We start from the raw sequence: 17,851 nt of genomic DNA, 5'->3' as shown, positions 1-17,851 counted from the left end.
TAAAATTAGGATATGAACTTAGAATATAGGTTCCCTTACTGACAAATTAATGGAGTTAATAAATATTATGATTCATAGGAAGATAAATATTCTGGAAGATAAATAGTCTATGCATTCAAGAAATTAAATGAGTTGGAGAGAAGATTAAAGAGATTGATAGTTTATGATTTAAACTATAGTATTCTGGTAGGAGTCGTACTAGAAATGATGTTGGTAGAGAGGTAGATGAATTTAAAAGTACATGGTGGCTATGAGTTTGGAGCTACTAATGAAGGTGATAATACTATATTATATTTGCTAAAGCTTATGATTTAATGGTTGAATGAAAATGAGAGTTTGGAAGATACTGTTATAAAAGTTATTAGAATTAGAGATAAAATTATAGCCTTAAAGATTGTTATTGATGCTAACATTATTAACATTATAAGTACTTTTGCTACTCAAGTGGGTTTTGATATGTTTTCAAAATTAAAATTATATAATGACTTAGAAGAATTAATACAAAATATATCTCTTGATGATTTTTATTGGAGGAGATTCAAATGGATATGTTGGTAGAGAGGTAGATGAATTTAAAAGTACATGGTGGCTATGAGTTTGGAGCTACTAATGAAGGTGATAATACTATATTATATTTGCTAAAGCTTATGATTTTATAATTACAAATATCTTATTTAAGAAAAGAGACGAACATCTCATCACTTATAAGAATTAATATAGTAAAACTCAAATTTATTTCTTATAAGAAAAATAGATTGTTTAGATTATAAAGATTGTAAAGTTATTCCGAGTAAAAGTTTATTTACCCAATATCGTTTATTAGTTTTGAACTTTAAGATGAATGGGTGAAATATAAAAAATAATGTAAAACATTGTTCTAGGATTAGATAAGGGCATCTAAAGAACACAAACAAAAATATTTTTAAGTTTAAGATTTGAAATCCTAAGATTTTGTCTGTGCATGAGGAAATTAATGCTATGTCGAAAAAAAAAGCTAGTGAAATTAAGAATGTTGCAAAGAATGTGTTTTGAGTATCAAAGGGAAAAACTCCTAATAGTAAAAATAATTAGTGGTGGAATCGAAATATATAAGAAAATATAAAAAACAAGAAATTTTGTCATAAAAATTGATTTAGTTGTAAAAAATATGATAATTGTGAAAGATATAAAAAGATCTGTAATGAGTCTAAGAAAGTAATATGTGATGCAAAAATTTTAGCTTTTAATGATTTGCATAATAGATTATATACTAAGAAATGTGAAAGATATATATATATATATACAAGCCTCAAGGTAGTCAAACAAAGATATAAGAGTAGCACGAATTTAGTTCATGTGAAGTACATTAAGGTTGAAGATCAAAACTAGGGCTGCAAACGAACCGAGCCGAGTCGAGCTTTGGCCTGTTCAAGTTCGGGCTCGCTTGTCAGAATCGAGTTCAAACTCGTCTCGAAGCTCGTCGAGCTTCTCGGACACCTGTTCAAGCTCGAGCTCGTTTAAAAAATTTGTTTGAACTTGGGCTCGTGTTCGCATACGGGCTTGTTATTTAACGGCTCGTTTGACGAACCGAGCAGCTCGAAAGAGCCTCCTGCCGAGAAACCAAGCTAGCACCGAACACCCCCTGCCCGCTTTTTGGGTTGATTCTAGAAATTTTTTTTTATACAACCTAATCATGTCCCTCCAGGCAATGTGGGACTAAAGCGTTTACAATTTTTTTTTTTTAAACTTAGGTGACGCCATGGAGGAGAGAGAGAGAGAGAGAGCAGGCGGAATTTAAAAGACAAAAAATATATAGAGAGAGGATATGAGGCAGGAGAATCTTAATATAATGTTAAACATATTATAACGTTATTATATATTATAATGTTAAATATATTATATTTTGGATATAGTATTTATTCTAAATAGTAATATTTATAAAACAATAATAACGTTATAATAGTTAAATAATGTTAAATTTATTATAATGTTATTATAGTTAAATAATGTAAAATATCTTTTTAGTTAATAGTTAAATATTTTTTTTTAATTAAATAAGACATAATTGAGCTTTTTAATCGAGTTTCATTTTGGATATAGTATTTATTATAAATAGTAATATTTATAAAACAATAATAACGTTATAATAGTTAAATAATGTTAAATTTATTATAATGTTATTATAGTTAAATAATGTAAAATATCTTTTTAGTTAATAGTTAAATATTTTTTTTTAATTAAATAAGACATAATTGAGCTTTTTAATCGAGTTTCTTAATGAGCATGTTCACGAGCTCTAAACGATCTTGTTCGCGAACATAATCGAGCCGAACGTCAGGGTATTCAAGTTTGTTTATTTAGCTATCAAGTATTGTCAAAATTGTTCAAGTTTGTTCATTTACCTTATCGAATGAACATAAACGAGCCCTTATCGAGCCGAGCCACGAGTAGTTCGTCGAATGCTCGGTTCATTTGCATCCCTAATCAAAACGTGCTTTTATTAGAAGAATATATTTTCAACAAATGTGAATGAGATATTTTGTTAGGCTTTTCAATGAAGATTGTGAGAATACGATCGATTTTAGTGATATTAGCACCCAAAATAAAAAGAATTTTTTTTTTGTTTTTATCGACGTATTAGTAAAACCTAAGTTAGAGAGGCTTTAAAGAAAATGAAGTATGAAAAGACTGTTAGACTTGATGATACTCCAATAGAGGTGTGAAAATGCTTAGGGGATGAAAGAATTTCTTGGCTAACTAACTTTTTAAATATTATTTTGAAGACTAAAAAGATATTAGATGAGTGGAGAATGTGTATTGATTCCTATTTTTAAGAATAAAGGTCATTCTCAAGATTGAGTTGAATTATAGAGGAATTAAGTTAATGTGTCATACTTTAAAATTATGGGAGAGAGTTATGGAGCATAAGTTATGACGTATACCAATGTTCTCAAAATCAAATTGGATTCATGCTGGCTAGGTCATTTCTTGCTCAGTAGTTGTTATTTCAGTTTAGCAAAGTGAAACTATAACCTAGCTTTCTATTGAGAGGTTTAGAAGGAAGCAGCCAATTCACCAATTTGAAAAGATTTTGAAATTTTATAGAAATTTCCTCAAGCCCGAATGTTCTTTATCCCGTAGAAGAAGTAGAGAAAAGGTAATTTGGCAAACGTTGTGATAAAGATTTGCAAAAACTGAAGCTAACAACATAGGCAACACTCAACAGTAATGCAGGAGAACTGATGCATAAAACTTATTCCTAGTTGTTGCAAAGTGCTTATTGATGATGAATCTGGTTGTTGATTTTTTTTTTTCAGGGAACTTACTGAAAAAAATAATTTTTTTTCCACTAATGTATAGAAGTTCTTTATCAAAATGTTTTTGAGAGATTGATTCTGTTTCTTATAAGCAGGTATATTGAAGATGATGATGACATTAAGAAATATTTTGCAGCATTTCATCTTCTTGAGAGATTCCCAGCAGCAGTCATCATTGATGATTTTGGATATTTCTTCATCAAGGAGTAAGTTAATTCTGTCCCTTCAGGAACTTTGTTAACTGCCCTTGCAAATATTTAAATGGATAAAGTGAATTCTGTGCTGATACGAACAATGAAATCTCTCCCCTGTAAATTTCCTATGGCGACAATTTGCTTAGAATGTTGAATTCTTCAACCGTGTATTTGAAACCATTTATATGAATTGCTGCTATGGTACCATGAGGGCTGTAAATTCTTTAAAAAATGAAGAATGAAAAAAAAGTAGATTGGACTACTTTTGGGCTTCGATTGGCTTTTTGCTCAGAACAAAATGAAGGAGCCAATATGAGTTGGACCTAGCTAAGATGGAGATCAGTGTGATCAGTCCTAATCAAATTGAACTACCGCAAAATCAGATTGAATATTTGTGTATATATGGGAATGCATCTATTTGTATGCATTTGGGGTTTATCTTCAAGCACTAATGCATTTATGTAAGTGTCCTTGTATGCGTGTAGCATGTATTCATAGGGATAACAAATTGACTTGGAAATTTGAGCTAGAATTGCTATCAACAATTCAAGCATGGCCTGAATCAAGTCTTCAAGCAGCTAAATGGAACTCAGGCTTCGTTTGGGATGACTTTCTTACGGCTTCTTAAAGCAGTTTTCTGGCACAAAAAATAAAAATTTTGTGCTAAAAAGCTGCTTTACGAAGCAATAAGAAAGCCGTCCCAAACGAATTCTCAATCTAGTGGACTTTGATTCGACCTTGAGTTAAAATTGAATGGACTTGAGATTTGATTACCAACTCTCATTATCTGTCACAGTTCTCATTTTTCTAGTAAACTAATGTTTTGACTTTTAATCCCACAAGAAAAGTCATTGCGCTTCGGAATTCTCATTCTTGTGTTACCAATCATACTACTAAATTGTGTTTCAGAGGGATTGTACTTGTGTTACAAATTATGGTTGTAAATCTTGACTAGAATTTATTTACAATTAAAGAAAGTTTGATTGATTTGTGCAATTTACTTGCAGAAAATATCAGGATAAAAAGAGCTCAAGAAAGAGGGATATTGCTATGGTTCGTGCATTGGCTTCATGTCAGAATGCCCTTTCACATGCAAAGTAAGCTTTAAATGCACATATGATGTTTATCATGATCTAGAAATATGAAACATGGCAAAAGGTTTATGCATGCTCCTAAAATTTTTCTGGTTAAGACATTTTCTCCTAAACTACATTGTTGCATGTCAATTATAAAAACATTTTTTCAATTACATAATGTTAATTTATTTGCTTCCACGGTATCAATCTCTTAATCACTTACAAACCACACTTTGAGAAATATTGAGAGCTGGCCCCAATTTGGGCTGGCTTATCGCAAGATCTGGATTGTCAACTGATTAAGAATCATGAGTACACAAAGCTTGGATGGCCTTGACATTTTGGCTTGTAATTACCTAGCAACAAGGTTGCATGCACTATGGGGTGGTATTTTTCAGACATATTGAAGACTCAAAACCCTTACTAGGAAGTTTTCCATACAAATCAATCAAAATCAAATTTCTCTTCACATGGATCAAGCCTTGATCCTATTTTCCTTCCATGGTCCCTTGAAGTATCTCCAAAATTCAAGTATCTTCTCTGCTAAAATCCTCCAACATGTCCCTTGGCCCTTGATCCCACGGTCAGGATGGGGATCCGTGGGAGGCACACTTGGGTCTCCTTCCATATTCGGGTGGCTGATTTAGGAAAGATTATATTAGGGTAATTATGCATGATTCCATATTTATTTGTTTCTTTATTAAGATATCTTGTATAGATCTATAAATAGGGATAGTTTTGTATAATGAAATTAAAAGCCTTTTCCCTTTCCAATTCTCTGAAATTAACATGGTATCAGGGCAATGCATTCGATTCTTCTTCAAAAATGAGACCGTGAGAGAGGGAAAGCTGGTTCTTGCGTTCTGTTCCTGCTCGCGTGCGTCCAGGGCATCCGAGCAAGTGAGAGGGCTTCCCTTTTGCATTCTTATGCATGCGGCTCTCATGCATGCCTACCTGGGAGCCAAACAGAGTGAAGAAAAGGATCAATAGAGGGAGCGAGCAGGAACTACATGCGTGCGTGCCTGAGCGGAGACGACCGACCCTCCTGCATGTGTTGGAGCCAAACCGAGCAAGGAACAAGAGGTTGAAGAGCTATTATACACGCCATCAAATCCTCCATTCAAAGAGCCCCTTCGTGCCCCAAATCCCGTCCGCTTCTGCATGTTCCTGATCCGCTACCCTCGGATCTGGGAGATGTACAGGAAGGTCAAAGCCTCCTTCTGGACAGTAGACGAAGTCGACCTCTCCCAAGATCTCTTCCACTGGGATTAATTCCTCAAATCAGACGAAGATAGTTCACTGCTACTGTCCATTGCGTGCTTACGGTGATCAAAGAGTTGGTGAGCACACAGATAGTGAAGTACGCTACTTCCTTAAGTAGGGAGTCAATCATGGATATCAAGGATGATGCTACCGAGAGATTAGAAGCACTTTATCCTATCCTGAAGGAGCTGGTGCTTGCTAGTTCTCCAAGTTTCCACCACCAGCTTTTATTGCTAGAATTTTGAGGAATACAGGTTCCCATCACCGACCTTCATTGCTGGAATTCTGAGGAATACATGTTCGCACCATCAGTCTTCATTGCCGAAATTTTGAAGAAAACAGGTTCCCATCACCAGACTTCATGCTGGAATTCTGAGGAATACATATTCCCATCACCGGCCTTTATTGTTAAAATTATGAGGAATACATATTCCTACCACCAGCCTTCATTACTGGTATTATGAGAAATACATATTCTCACCATCGGCCTTAACTGTCAGAATTCTAAAGAATATTGATCCGTCCACTAGCCTTCATTGCCGGAATTCTAAGGAATGTTGGTCCTTTTGCTCCCTTCGTGTGTCCAAGACCGAAAAGAGATTGAGTGAGAGGGCTCCTCTCCTGTGCAACATTCAGAGTCGACCGAGCAGAAGCGTGAGAAGTCAAGCCCAGGACCTCCTCTTCCATGTATGTGAAAAAACCTGAGAGTTCCCTCTTGTGAGGGTCTAGGGCCGGACAAGCAAGAGTGCAAGACATGCACTCCGTCCTGTGATCAAACAGAGGGATTAGAGAGCTTGCGTATGCCTGTACAGGGTCGGTTCAGACGACTATTTTGCATTGGGTTGTATCCTAGCTCAATCGGACAAGAGGAAATTTGCATGCCAAGTGTTGAGCCACTTGAGGCGTGTTTTTCTGATGCTGTCCTTGATGCTTGCTGCAACCCTAAAAGCATATTTTTTTTACTGTTGTGCCTTCATTGTCAGCCTTCCCTTATAGTTGCTATTCTACCTATAACTAATGCAGCCTTCATTGTTACCCTTTGTCACCGCAATATCTGAAGTTAATTCCTCCCAAAATTTTGACCAAATGGAGGACTCTATGGTGCACCAAGAGACTTGATAACTCTGTTTTTTTAGAACTAATTACCAAGTTGGGAATAACGGATCCGTATTCCCCAGCTTGAGGGGAGTGTTAAAATCCCAACCGTTCCTTGGCCCTTGATCCCACAGCCATGATGGGTATCCGTGGGAGGCTCACCTGGATCACGCTGATCTCCTTCCATATTCGGGTGGCTGATTTAGGAAGGATTATATTAGGGCAATTATACATGATTCCATATTTATTTGTTTCTTTATTAAGATATATTGTATAGATCTATAAATAGGGATAATTTTTAATGATGAAATTAAAGCCTTTTTCCCTCTTCATATATTCGAATTTAGCACAACATTCTTTTGTGCTTTCATTGAGATGCTGGGAGGAAAGAAAAGAGTGGTTGATTTATATGTGGAGGTTCAGTTCTCTGTGATTTATATTGATCAAGTGTTATGGTTAGAGAAGGCTGGGCTCAGTTCTTGTCGGGGCAGATAAAAAACCTGCATCAAATTAGGTCCCAAAATTCCAAATTTCCTGTTGCTGTCCATACATGAATCAATCAAGCTCACCGATCAAGGAAAAGCAGCCACATGCTCCTAAATTTCTAGTTACGTCTATAAGAAGGAGAATAATATTTTGATATTATAGTGTTTCTATTTCGTCTATTATTTCTTATTTCTTCACCCTTACTTCTATGGGTGCTTGTATTATCTATATAAAGTGCACTTTGTCCTTCTCATTGGAATAAGAAAAAAGAGTTTCTCCTCTATGTTGTTTTAGTGTTCTACAAGTTTCTCTTTTTATCCCTTGTTTTTAACATGGCAATAGAGTCATCTACTTTAACCTTATTATCTCTCGTTCGTCTCTAATTTCTTCTTTCTCTATCTTAACTTCAGCACAAAATGACATCTGATAGAATCTTCTCCTCCGACGTCTTCCAACTGTAAGCAAATCATCTAGGTGTACATTGATAATCATGAAAGCTTCTTCAACGTGCAGGTTACTGGGCACAAGCTAAAATGGCAAACTTATCTCCAATGGGCCATTAGTAGGAGAGGAAATAATGATCATCTCATTAGTACAACCACTATTCCTCAAAAAGAAATCCAATGTTCAAAACATGAAGGTTTGAAAATAATATGATTAAGTATTGATTAATCAAGAAGATGGAAAACCAAATTGGCCAAATTTTATTTTCTATGAAACAACACAAGAAATATGGAATGCCACCAAAGAAATATACTCATAATCTCAGATTATGAAAACACTGACAAGTTACTTGGAATCAAAGGCGTCCTCCATGATCTTCAATAAGGTGATTTCTCTATGTGTCAATGTTATAATACTCTTAATAGATATTGACAATATTTGGATTTCTTTGAAGAGCTAGATTGGAAGTGTTCAGGGTATACAACTAAGTATTGAAAAATAGTTGAGAAAGACAACATATCAAAATTTCTCTTTAGTCCAAATAAAAATCTCGAAGTCTGACTTGGGATATTTGGAATAAAGACTTCCATTCATTCAGAAGTGCTTTATGAAGTTTTTAGGGAAAATGGTCGCAAAATGATCTTGATTAGAGACAAAGGTACTCTATTTAATTCTAAAAGTTCAGTTCTTTCCTCTCTACATATATATACCTCCAACGAAAATTTTGCGAAGAAAAATAGTCTTCATTGTTATTAGTTTATTACTATAATTGGAAGTTGTGTGGAAAATCAACTGATTGAAAACTAGGAAACAATGCCATGATTTCTCTTCAACCAACAACGACTCTAATAAACCAAAACGATCCTCCACACTATTCTCTTTCAATCAAGAGGAAATTGATATGTTGAAAAAGGTGTTTAGTCAACTCTAAACAAATTCTCTCACTCTTGAAATCGACACTAGAACAACAACTCAAAAAGGTAGTGCTATAAATGCATTTAATTACAAAATAAAAAACATTCTAGTCATGGATTGTGGACTCGGGTGTGTTAGATCATATGGCTTGGAGTGTCTTTTTAATTTCACAAAAAACATCCCTACTTCAAAAACTACAACATAAGAATTGCGGACAAGTCTTTTTCTCAAATTATAGACATTGGGACAATTATTGTTTTAAACATCATGATTCTAAATTCGTCATATGATTTTTCAAACTTTTGCAATCTCATATATTAGCAAAATTATCAAATATATGAATTTTATTACTAATTTTTTTCCTACTTATTGTGAATTTTAGGATACAGTCTCGAAGGATGGTTAGCAACAACAACGAAAATGGACTCTATCCTAACTTGAAGAAAGTGCAATCATGAAATGACATCTCCTTCTTGCTCATCCAAATTTTATGTATCTAAAAAAATATTCAACCTTTTTTATCATAAAAAAATTTAGTCATTTTACTTGGAACCATGCCAATTATAAAACACATCCGAAACACGTATACAAGTCATCCTTATAAAGCCTCTCAACATTTTTCTATCATTCATTGTGATATTTGAGGACCATCTCAAGTTACTTATGTTTTGGGGGCTAGGTGGTTTCTATGTTTTGCTAATGAGCATGCCATACCACTTGGATTTTCTTAACGAAAGATAAATATGAAATGTCATATTGTTAAGAACTACATACAAACCCGATTTAAAACCCAAACTTAAGATCTCAAGGCTAACAATGGAAAAGATTTACCTTTTTTTATTTTTCTTGGTGATTATCTTTTTCAACAAAGGATCGCGTATAAAAGTCATATATTTGTACTGATTAACAAAATGGGTTTTTCAAAAGAAAAATAGATACCATTCGGAATATGTTTAGATTCATTACAATTACTAGGGATGTTCTTGAATATTATTGGGGAGAGGCTGTCTTAACCGTAGCATTCCTCATTAACTGCTTGTTGTTAATCACCCTAAATCCAATACCCGTATCAAGTCCTCATCAAAACCTACCACATAAATAGTCTCATCTCCACCATCCTCCTCAAAATCTTTGGTTGTTTTGCCTTTATTTATATTCTACTACATGAAAGGAGCAAACTAAACTCCAAAGTTATAATTTTTTTTTTTATTGATGACTCATCTAGCCAACAAAGATATAAACGTTACCATCCCAAGCCTGACAAATACTGCAATACTTTGGATGTGACATTATTTGAAAATCAATCATTCTATCCTAAAACTCACATTAAGGAGTAGAATTCAACAATCATACTTTCAGCAGGCAGTAGCCTTCTGATGTGCCCTTGTGGTGCCCAGGGGATCTATTATTTATTATGTACGAATGAGGAATTAAGGGAGAGAATTAGGAAAGATTTATTTCGGGAAATATGATTGATTTGATTGGGGGGAAATTAAAAAATATTTATTTAGGGAAAGATGGATGATTGGATTGGGAGGGAATTAGGAAATGTTTATTTAGGTAAAGATGACTGTTATGATTAGGAGGGAATTAATAAAGGTTTATTTAGAAAAAAAATGACTACTTTGAATTTAGAATTGGCATGGAAGTATGAAGGTTTTTATTAGGGTTAATTGAGTGGTTTTATTTTCATTATGTGATTGTATTTGTTGTAGTTTTTCTTTGGAGTTGTTCCTAGCGGTGCCTAGGGTTTGTGGGAGAGCCGATCTACCTCTACAATAGTTGATCAATTGTATCTTTCATTATTTGTTGAAGCGATAATAAAAAAAACAGGCCTAATATTTGGTTCATGTGTTTTTCTACTTGTTTACTTGTTGTTTTTACTCAAGATACATCAAACTGATATCAGAGCGAGGTTTTGGAGAGATGACACCAAAGAAGATTGGTGCGTTGGAAGGCAAAGTGGAGCAAATCAAATCCGAGATGGAGGAGCTCTCAACCATCGTAGGAATGTTTTTCAGCCATGGAGAATTAGATGGAGAGCTGATTTGTAGGGTTGGAGGGGATAATGAGGAAGCTCATGTCGATGCAGTCCAAAACTCTACTGGTGATTCCAATTGCTAACTCTAATCAATATTTGATCGGGATTCTCTTGGCCGAATTTAAGGGAAATGAGTTCAAACGAGAGGAGTTTGACGAGGAGAGTTTCTTTCATTAAGAGTTAGCTCATAGGGCTCTGATAAGGGGTGGATTAGGGTTTCCAGTTGGGGGACAACATGAGGGAATTTGGTGGTGGACATGGTAGGGTTGTCGACAATTATGGGAGGTATTTTGAGTAAGGGGAATGTGCGACTAGAGATGGAGGGGGTCGAGACGAGCCATGAGGATCAGATCATGCAAGGAGGAGGGAAGAAAGATGGGATTCCCACCCTTAATACATGGGGGGAACCGTTGGAGTTAGAAGAAGATAGAGTGGAAATGTTAGGGTAAGAAAGTTGAAGATGACAATATTTGAAGGGGAGGATGCCCATGGGTGGGTGTACCAGGTGGAGAGGTATTTCACGGTGAATGGGTTGAATGAGGAGGAGAAGCTTATGGTGGTGGGGCTATGTTTGGAGATGAAAGCCCTAGCTTGGTTCCAGCGATGTGAGGCTCTATATCCAATCAACTCTTGGGAGGAGTTTAAGGATTGCTTGTTGGAATATTTTTGAGCCATTAGAGAAGGAGAACTACACGAGAAATTCTTTGCCTCGGCTCCAGAAGGGACCGTCATGGAGTATAGAGAGATTTGGGTAGCAGTCTAGACGATTGAGGGGATTTCAGAGTCAATGTTGGAGAGAAATTTCATGAAGGGTTTAAAGCCCAACATACGAGCATATCTCCGATTGTTGAGGCCGAAGTGATTGAGAGAGACGATGGAGCTAGTAGGAGCGAAGTCACAGGAGGATCCTAAAGGAGTGCCTGGACTTCACTGGCACCGAGGACCCAGGCGGTGTCATTACAGCGGGAAACACCTAGGAAGAAAAGTGGGGGAGTTTGCATTGGGGCCAACTTTAAGCGCCTCACAGAGGCATAGACGGGGGAAAAGAGAGCTAAAGGTTTCTGATGAGGAGGAGACCGACAATGAGGAGCTAAAGTGGAAGAAGAAGCAGGAGGAGAGCACCTACACCTTAATATGGTGGAAGTGTCCCTTAATTTAGTGGTGTGATTTACTCCAAATCGCACCATGAAAGTGAGGGGAATGATCAGGGAGCAGCCAACGGCGGTCTTGATGGATAGTGGGGCTACTCACAACTTCATCTCAAATCGGGTTGTGGACTAGTTGGGATTGAAGTTGATGGATATAGGGAGCTTTAGAGTCATGATGAGGACATGGAATGTAGAGAGGAGTAAGAGGATTTGCAGGAGTTGGTGCTGACATTCCAGTGTATACATATAGTCGGTTATTTTCTTCCATTGGATTTGGAGAGCAGTAATGTGATCCTAGGGATGATGTAGTTATAGATGATCGGGGAGATGAATGTGGACTGGAAATCTTTGACCATGAATATCCAGGTGAAGAGGAAGAGGGTGGTGTTGTGAGGAGATGTCAACCTGTGCAAAATCATGGTTTCACTCAAAACCATGTTCAAATCGATACAGGGAGCAAGACTGGGTTACTTGGTGGAACTACAAAGCCTAGAGGAGGTCCGAGATTCAGAGCCAATTGAGGTCCCTAAGTGTGTACGTAAGCTTTTGCAGCAATTTCTTGTGGTTTTTCAACAGCTTAGCAGATTATTAGCACCTAGGGAGCACGAGCACACCATTACCTTGAAAAATGAAGCTTCTCCTATTAGTGTCTGACTGTACTGATACCTGCAGATTCAGAAGGATGAGATTGATATGTTCATCAGAGAGATGTTTGAGGCAGAGATTATCAAGCACAGTGTGAACCCCTTTTATAGCCCCATTCTACTGGTCACAAAGAAGAAAGATAGTTGGAGGTTTTGCAACGATTATAGGTCCCTAAACAAGGAAAATGTGCTTGACAAGTTTTCTATCCCAATGCTTGATGAGCTGCTGGATGAGCTGTTTGGGGCGGTCATCTTCTCGCAGATTGACCGGAAGTCGGCGTACCACCATATCAGAATGAAGTCGGGCGATGTGGGTTACTATGAGTTTTTGGTAATGCCTTTAGGCCTTACCAACGCTCCAGCCACTTTTTAATCCCTTAAGAACTAGATTTTTCAACCCTTTCTTAGAAAATTCGTCTTAGTTTTTTGTGATGACATCCTGATTTACATTCGTACGATGACAGAGCATATGAGTCACCTGAGGACTGTACTAGAGACTTTGAGGGAGCACCAGTTGTATGCTAATATGAAAAAAATATTCCTTTGCACATTCCTAGGATATGTGGTGAGTAGAGTAGGGATAGTAGTGTACTAATCTAAGATTAAGGTTATGTTGGATTGTCCTTTACCAAAAAACCTGAAGGAGTTAAGAGGGTTCCTAGGTATCACTAGGTACTACTGAAAGTTTGTGCGTGAATATGACATGATAGCATGAGCACTAACAGAGCAACTAAAGAAAGACAATTTCAATTGGGGGGAAATAGCAGCACAAACATTTGAGCAGCTGAAGAAAGCCATGACCAGTGTGCCAGTATTAGCACTTTGTGACTTCAGTAGACCATTTATGGTGGAGACGTATGCAACAAGATACAGACTAGGGGCAGTACTCTTGCAAGATCATCAACCCATTGCCACGACCAGGATGAGGCTAAACCCCGCATGCAAGCGAGAGTTGATAGCAATTGTCTTAGCCATCCAAAAGTGACGACCTTATTTGTTGTGGTGACACTCATCGTCAGGACAAACCATAGGATTATGAAGTTTCGATTGGAGTAGAGGATTGTGACTGAGGAGCATGAGAGGTGATTATCCAAGTTACTTGGATATGATTTTTACATGCAGTATCGTCCAGGACTGGAGAATAAGGCCGCGGATGCACTACCGAGAAAGGAGGACGAAGCCACATGGGGGCCATACGAGATGATCAGGAGACATCCCATCCTTTCACCTTGAGGACAAGGTGTGTCTTTGGGTCGGGGGGAGAGGGGGTTTGGTTTGCCCTTTTGGGGCCGAGGGGGTCTATTATTAATTATGTAAGGAGGAGGAATTAAGAGAGGGAATTAGGAAATGTTTATTTAGGGAAAGATGGTTGATTTGATCGGAGGGAATTAGGAAATATTTGTTTAGGGAAAGATGATTGATTTGATTAGGATGGAATTATGAAATGTTTATTTATGGAAAGATGGCTGATTTGATTGGAAGAGAATTAGTGAATGTTTATTCAAGGGAAGATGGCTGATTGGAATTCAAATTTGGGAGGAAAGTAGGAAGGTTTATATTATGGTTAATTGGGTGTTTTTATTTTCATTATGTGATTGTGTTTTCTATAGTTTTTCGTTCCTAGCGGCGCCTAGGGCTTGTGGGGGAGCTGATCATTCTCTCGAATAGTAGATTAATTATTTCTTTCATTATTTGTTGAAGAGATAATAAAAAATCATCCCTAATATTTGGTTCCTGTGTTTTTCTTCTAATCTATTAGTTGTTTTTACTTCCAAGACGAATATCTTTCCACCTCCTTGGTTGCTCCTAGGATTTCCACAATTAGTATGTAGATCTTGGAATATTTGGCCCAGGAAAATTGTAGATTTCAAGGCTGCATCTACCTTCTGATTTTTCATATAAAAGAATGACATAAGAAGATGAAAACACTAAGCAGATACTGGCTAATCATTACTCTTAATTTCTCTTTTTAAATTAGAAGGGGTCTCCAGGGCAGGGCAGCTAATGCTTGCCTCAGTATAGGCCACCTAGTGACAAACAATATGGATCATTCTGGTTTCTACTGTCACCCAATGTTTTGAATTTTGATTGGTACTTAATGAGCAGTGAGGTCGAGCGTAGCTTGTATCGATGATTATCTAGAGATTGAAGAGGTAATGCACTCACCCAAATATGTCAAAGTCCAAATACTTTGTTGAGCATAATGCTTTGCTTATAACCTCGAAATTAGCCCATAAGCTATTATGATATGATACAGAAATGTACTAATGTGACCTAAGCAGCTACGTAGTCTCATGGAGTGACTGAAGAGGGACAGAGTAACTTCTATGTTTCAGACTTTCAATCATCCGAGAAGCTTTTCTCCTATACTCATTTCATAGAAATCTATCTATATTGAACATCTCCTCACCTTGATCAAGCTACGATGCTCTGTTCCTTTCAAAGCATCTTTCTACACTAACTTCCCTTCTCAATCAAAATCTGGTGACAACTGACAAGTGAAAACTTCTAGTTTGCTGTTGCAAGTTAGTCCGGTTGACAAAAGCCTTGACAATTGTTGCTAAGGTCGTGAGTTTGACTTCGCCTATGCCATAACAAATCCTATCCTGGGGACTTTTGGGTGGCAACAAGAAAAAAAAATTATTAGAGGGTTTCTATATGTATATGTTAAGACTATGTAAATTCCTTTCAGATACAGGTTTTTCTATGCTGGTATTCAAATAAAGATCTTGAGTGAAATCTAAATTAGTTTATTTATTTGAAAGGTACTTATCTGATTTCGTTAGCAATGTTTTTTTCTGCAAAGTTCAATGTCGCAACCTGGTGGATCCTGCAAGCTTCTACTTTCAGATACGTATAAGCGAGACAAAACAAGCTTGTTGTTCTTATATAAGATATGGATACAGTCCATATTCACCATTGAAGGTATGCTACATGCTGGTCAATGTCTTTCGATTCCCACACTTGAACTCTTTTGGTTTCATGCAAAGAAGATTTCGTTTGGGACAATTTTGTACTGCTTTTTAAAATGATTTTCTAGTAAAAAATTTCAAATTCAAGAAATTTTTGTCTAGAAAACCGTCCCAAACAAAACCTTAGAGTAACTTTGTTAACTTTTGTTTGAAGCTGCATGTTGTGATTCATGCGTTTCTCTCAAAGCTCCACATCATTGGTACCCCTCATTCTCTGCATTGCAAATTTCTGATTTTATGATATTTCTTTCAGATTCCTCATGCCTTATTCTTGGTACAATAAAAATTAGAACTTTCATGTGTATACCAAATGAAAGCTATCTAAAATTCTCAACAACTATTTACTTTCCTGCAAAAAAATCTCAAATTTCCTAATTTTCTTATTAGTACTTGATGTTACATGTGTGTTTATATATAGTTTGTGTGTATGTGAGAGTGAGAGTGAGAGAGAGAGGAATAGGTAATTTTCTAATATGTTCCTACATCTAAAAGTATCATTTTCACATAATGTTTTTTAATAAAATCTATTTAAAATGTTTTTGATGATATAATAAAAAAATTGCTTTTCATTTGAGCACTCCTACATGAAATTGATGAATAATATAATCTCAAATCCAGACTCTGTTAGAATGTTATTTTTGTTTGTTCCATACATTATCAATTTATTTTAAAATTTTCATTAATTTATTGCCATTCTAGTTTATATTAGGTTTAAGGTGAGTGATTTCTTTTTGTCAATTGAATGTTGTATGATTGAAAATCAAGTTAAAATAAAATTGTGCAGAAAAATCTTATCTTTCTAAAGTAGCAAGTCCATATCCTAAGAAGCAATGAACTTTGTTATCAGATGTCTACTTTAAATTTGTAGCTTTCGAAAACTATGTTCCTAAGTTGCTATAGGGGCCCCAAAATTGAAATATATTGGTTTGAAGTGCACGTATGGATTACCCTCTTTCAAAGTTGAAAATGATTTTTTTTTTTAACTCCATATTCTCTGCCATGAACATTTACCTTAGAATATGATTTTTTTTCGTTAAACCACTAATCATATTAAAAAGAAGCTGCTGTTTAATTTTTTTAGGTTTCGTTTGGGATAACTTTTTTACTGTTCATAAAGCAGCCTTATAGTATAAAAATTAAAATTTTTGTATCAGAAAGCTGCTTTGAGAAGTAGCATAAAAGTCATTCCAAACAAAACCTCATGCTGCTGGCTTCTGCTTTTTGAGTTCATTCTTGAGTTTAGTCTTCTTATTTTATTTATTTATTTATGTTCATTTGGATGGCAAAGGTGGTGGAGCAAATTCATTTCTGCTGAAGAACATAGCTAATCAAAGCAACTTGCCAACAAGGATGAGAACTGCAAAGTTCTCTATAGCTTGTCAATATCTGATACTGGAAGAGATGTTGGAACAGTAAGGTTGCTTTTCAACTTTTGTTCCTACTCTATTCTTGAAATATTTTCCCTGATATTATATGAGAGGGCCAATGAGATATGAATATTAGAAGCAAAATGTATTAGATCTTTTTTCTTACATTTTTTTTATATAAGATCTGTTTTGGTTGTAGTAGGAAGCTCAAATCACTTTAGTTAAAAGCACCAAAGACAGAAATATGACTAGCTTAAGATAAATAATAGAGATAGCATGATGGTTTATATGGTTCTTTCAAGAATGACTTGTATTCATAGGGTGATGAGGTATAAATGATCCACTATCAGTAAATATGGAGTAAAGAACAAGTAGAGAAACAAACATATATCTCAAATCCTCTTGACAAAAAATCTAATAGAGTGGAGAATGGCTCACCAAATCTTGGAGAAATTTTTTTCAAGAGGAAGCAAAACAGGAGAAAAAGGAATTCAGATGTTACAAAACCTATGAGGCAATTTTAAATCTAATGGTGACTCAAATTGAGGTATGTGAGTATAAAAGGAATTCATATGCTCGGTGCCACTCCGTACCGTAGTTCAGTACCGTTGACGTGATGCATTCAGGTTGGTCTCCAGACGGCGTTATGCGTCCAGTCTCCGCATAGAATAATTTCCGGGGGGGGGGATTAGCCAAAACAGACAATATCTTATTTAGTATGACCAGAGTTGTTGTTATGCATAATGACAAACCTTAACTGCATTTGACTTACTTGGTACGTCTTGAACTTGGGTTGACCAATTTTGTTATGGGTTGACTAGAGTTCACCAAGTTGATTTGACTACAGTTAAACTAATTGACTGAGTTAATGTGTTAGTATTTTTTCTTGCAAGAGTAAAGGAATGGCTAC

The 17,851-nt window shown here is 36.0% G+C and overlaps 1 protein-coding gene across 1 annotated transcript; it reads left to right on the top strand.

Annotated features, from left to right (window-relative positions):
* The first annotated feature begins 2,910 nt into the window (after positions 1 to 2,910).
* On the top strand, positions 2,911 to 17,184 carry LOC110112080. Its single transcript, XM_028700391.1, has 5 exons — positions 2,911 to 2,915; positions 3,392 to 3,502; positions 4,498 to 4,587; positions 15,409 to 15,527; positions 16,863 to 17,184. The coding sequence occupies exons 1-5, from the start codon at positions 2,911 to 2,913 to the stop codon at positions 16,988 to 16,990; spliced, it is 453 nt and encodes a 150-aa protein (XP_028556224.1). The 3' UTR covers positions 16,991 to 17,184.
* Positions 17,185 to 17,851: the final 667 nt, after the last annotated feature.

This window comes from Dendrobium catenatum, unplaced genomic scaffold (assembly GCF_001605985.2).
Source record: "Dendrobium catenatum unplaced genomic scaffold, ASM160598v2 fragScaff_scaffold_1507, whole genome shotgun sequence".
Taxonomy (NCBI): domain Eukaryota; kingdom Viridiplantae; phylum Streptophyta; class Magnoliopsida; order Asparagales; family Orchidaceae; genus Dendrobium; species Dendrobium catenatum.
This window is presented reverse-complemented; position numbering and strand designations above follow the sequence as displayed.

Bases quoted from the DNA above. Each gene is read 5' to 3' on its own strand.
- LOC110112080 (XM_028700391.1), top strand. The intron at 3,503-4,497 runs GTAAGTTAATTC...ATTTACTTGCAG, and splicing joins GGATATTTCTTCATCAAGGA to AAAATATCAGGATAAAAAGA. The intron at 4,588-15,408 runs GTAAGCTTTAAA...TTTTCTGCAAAG, and splicing joins AATGCCCTTTCACATGCAAA to TTCAATGTCGCAACCTGGTG.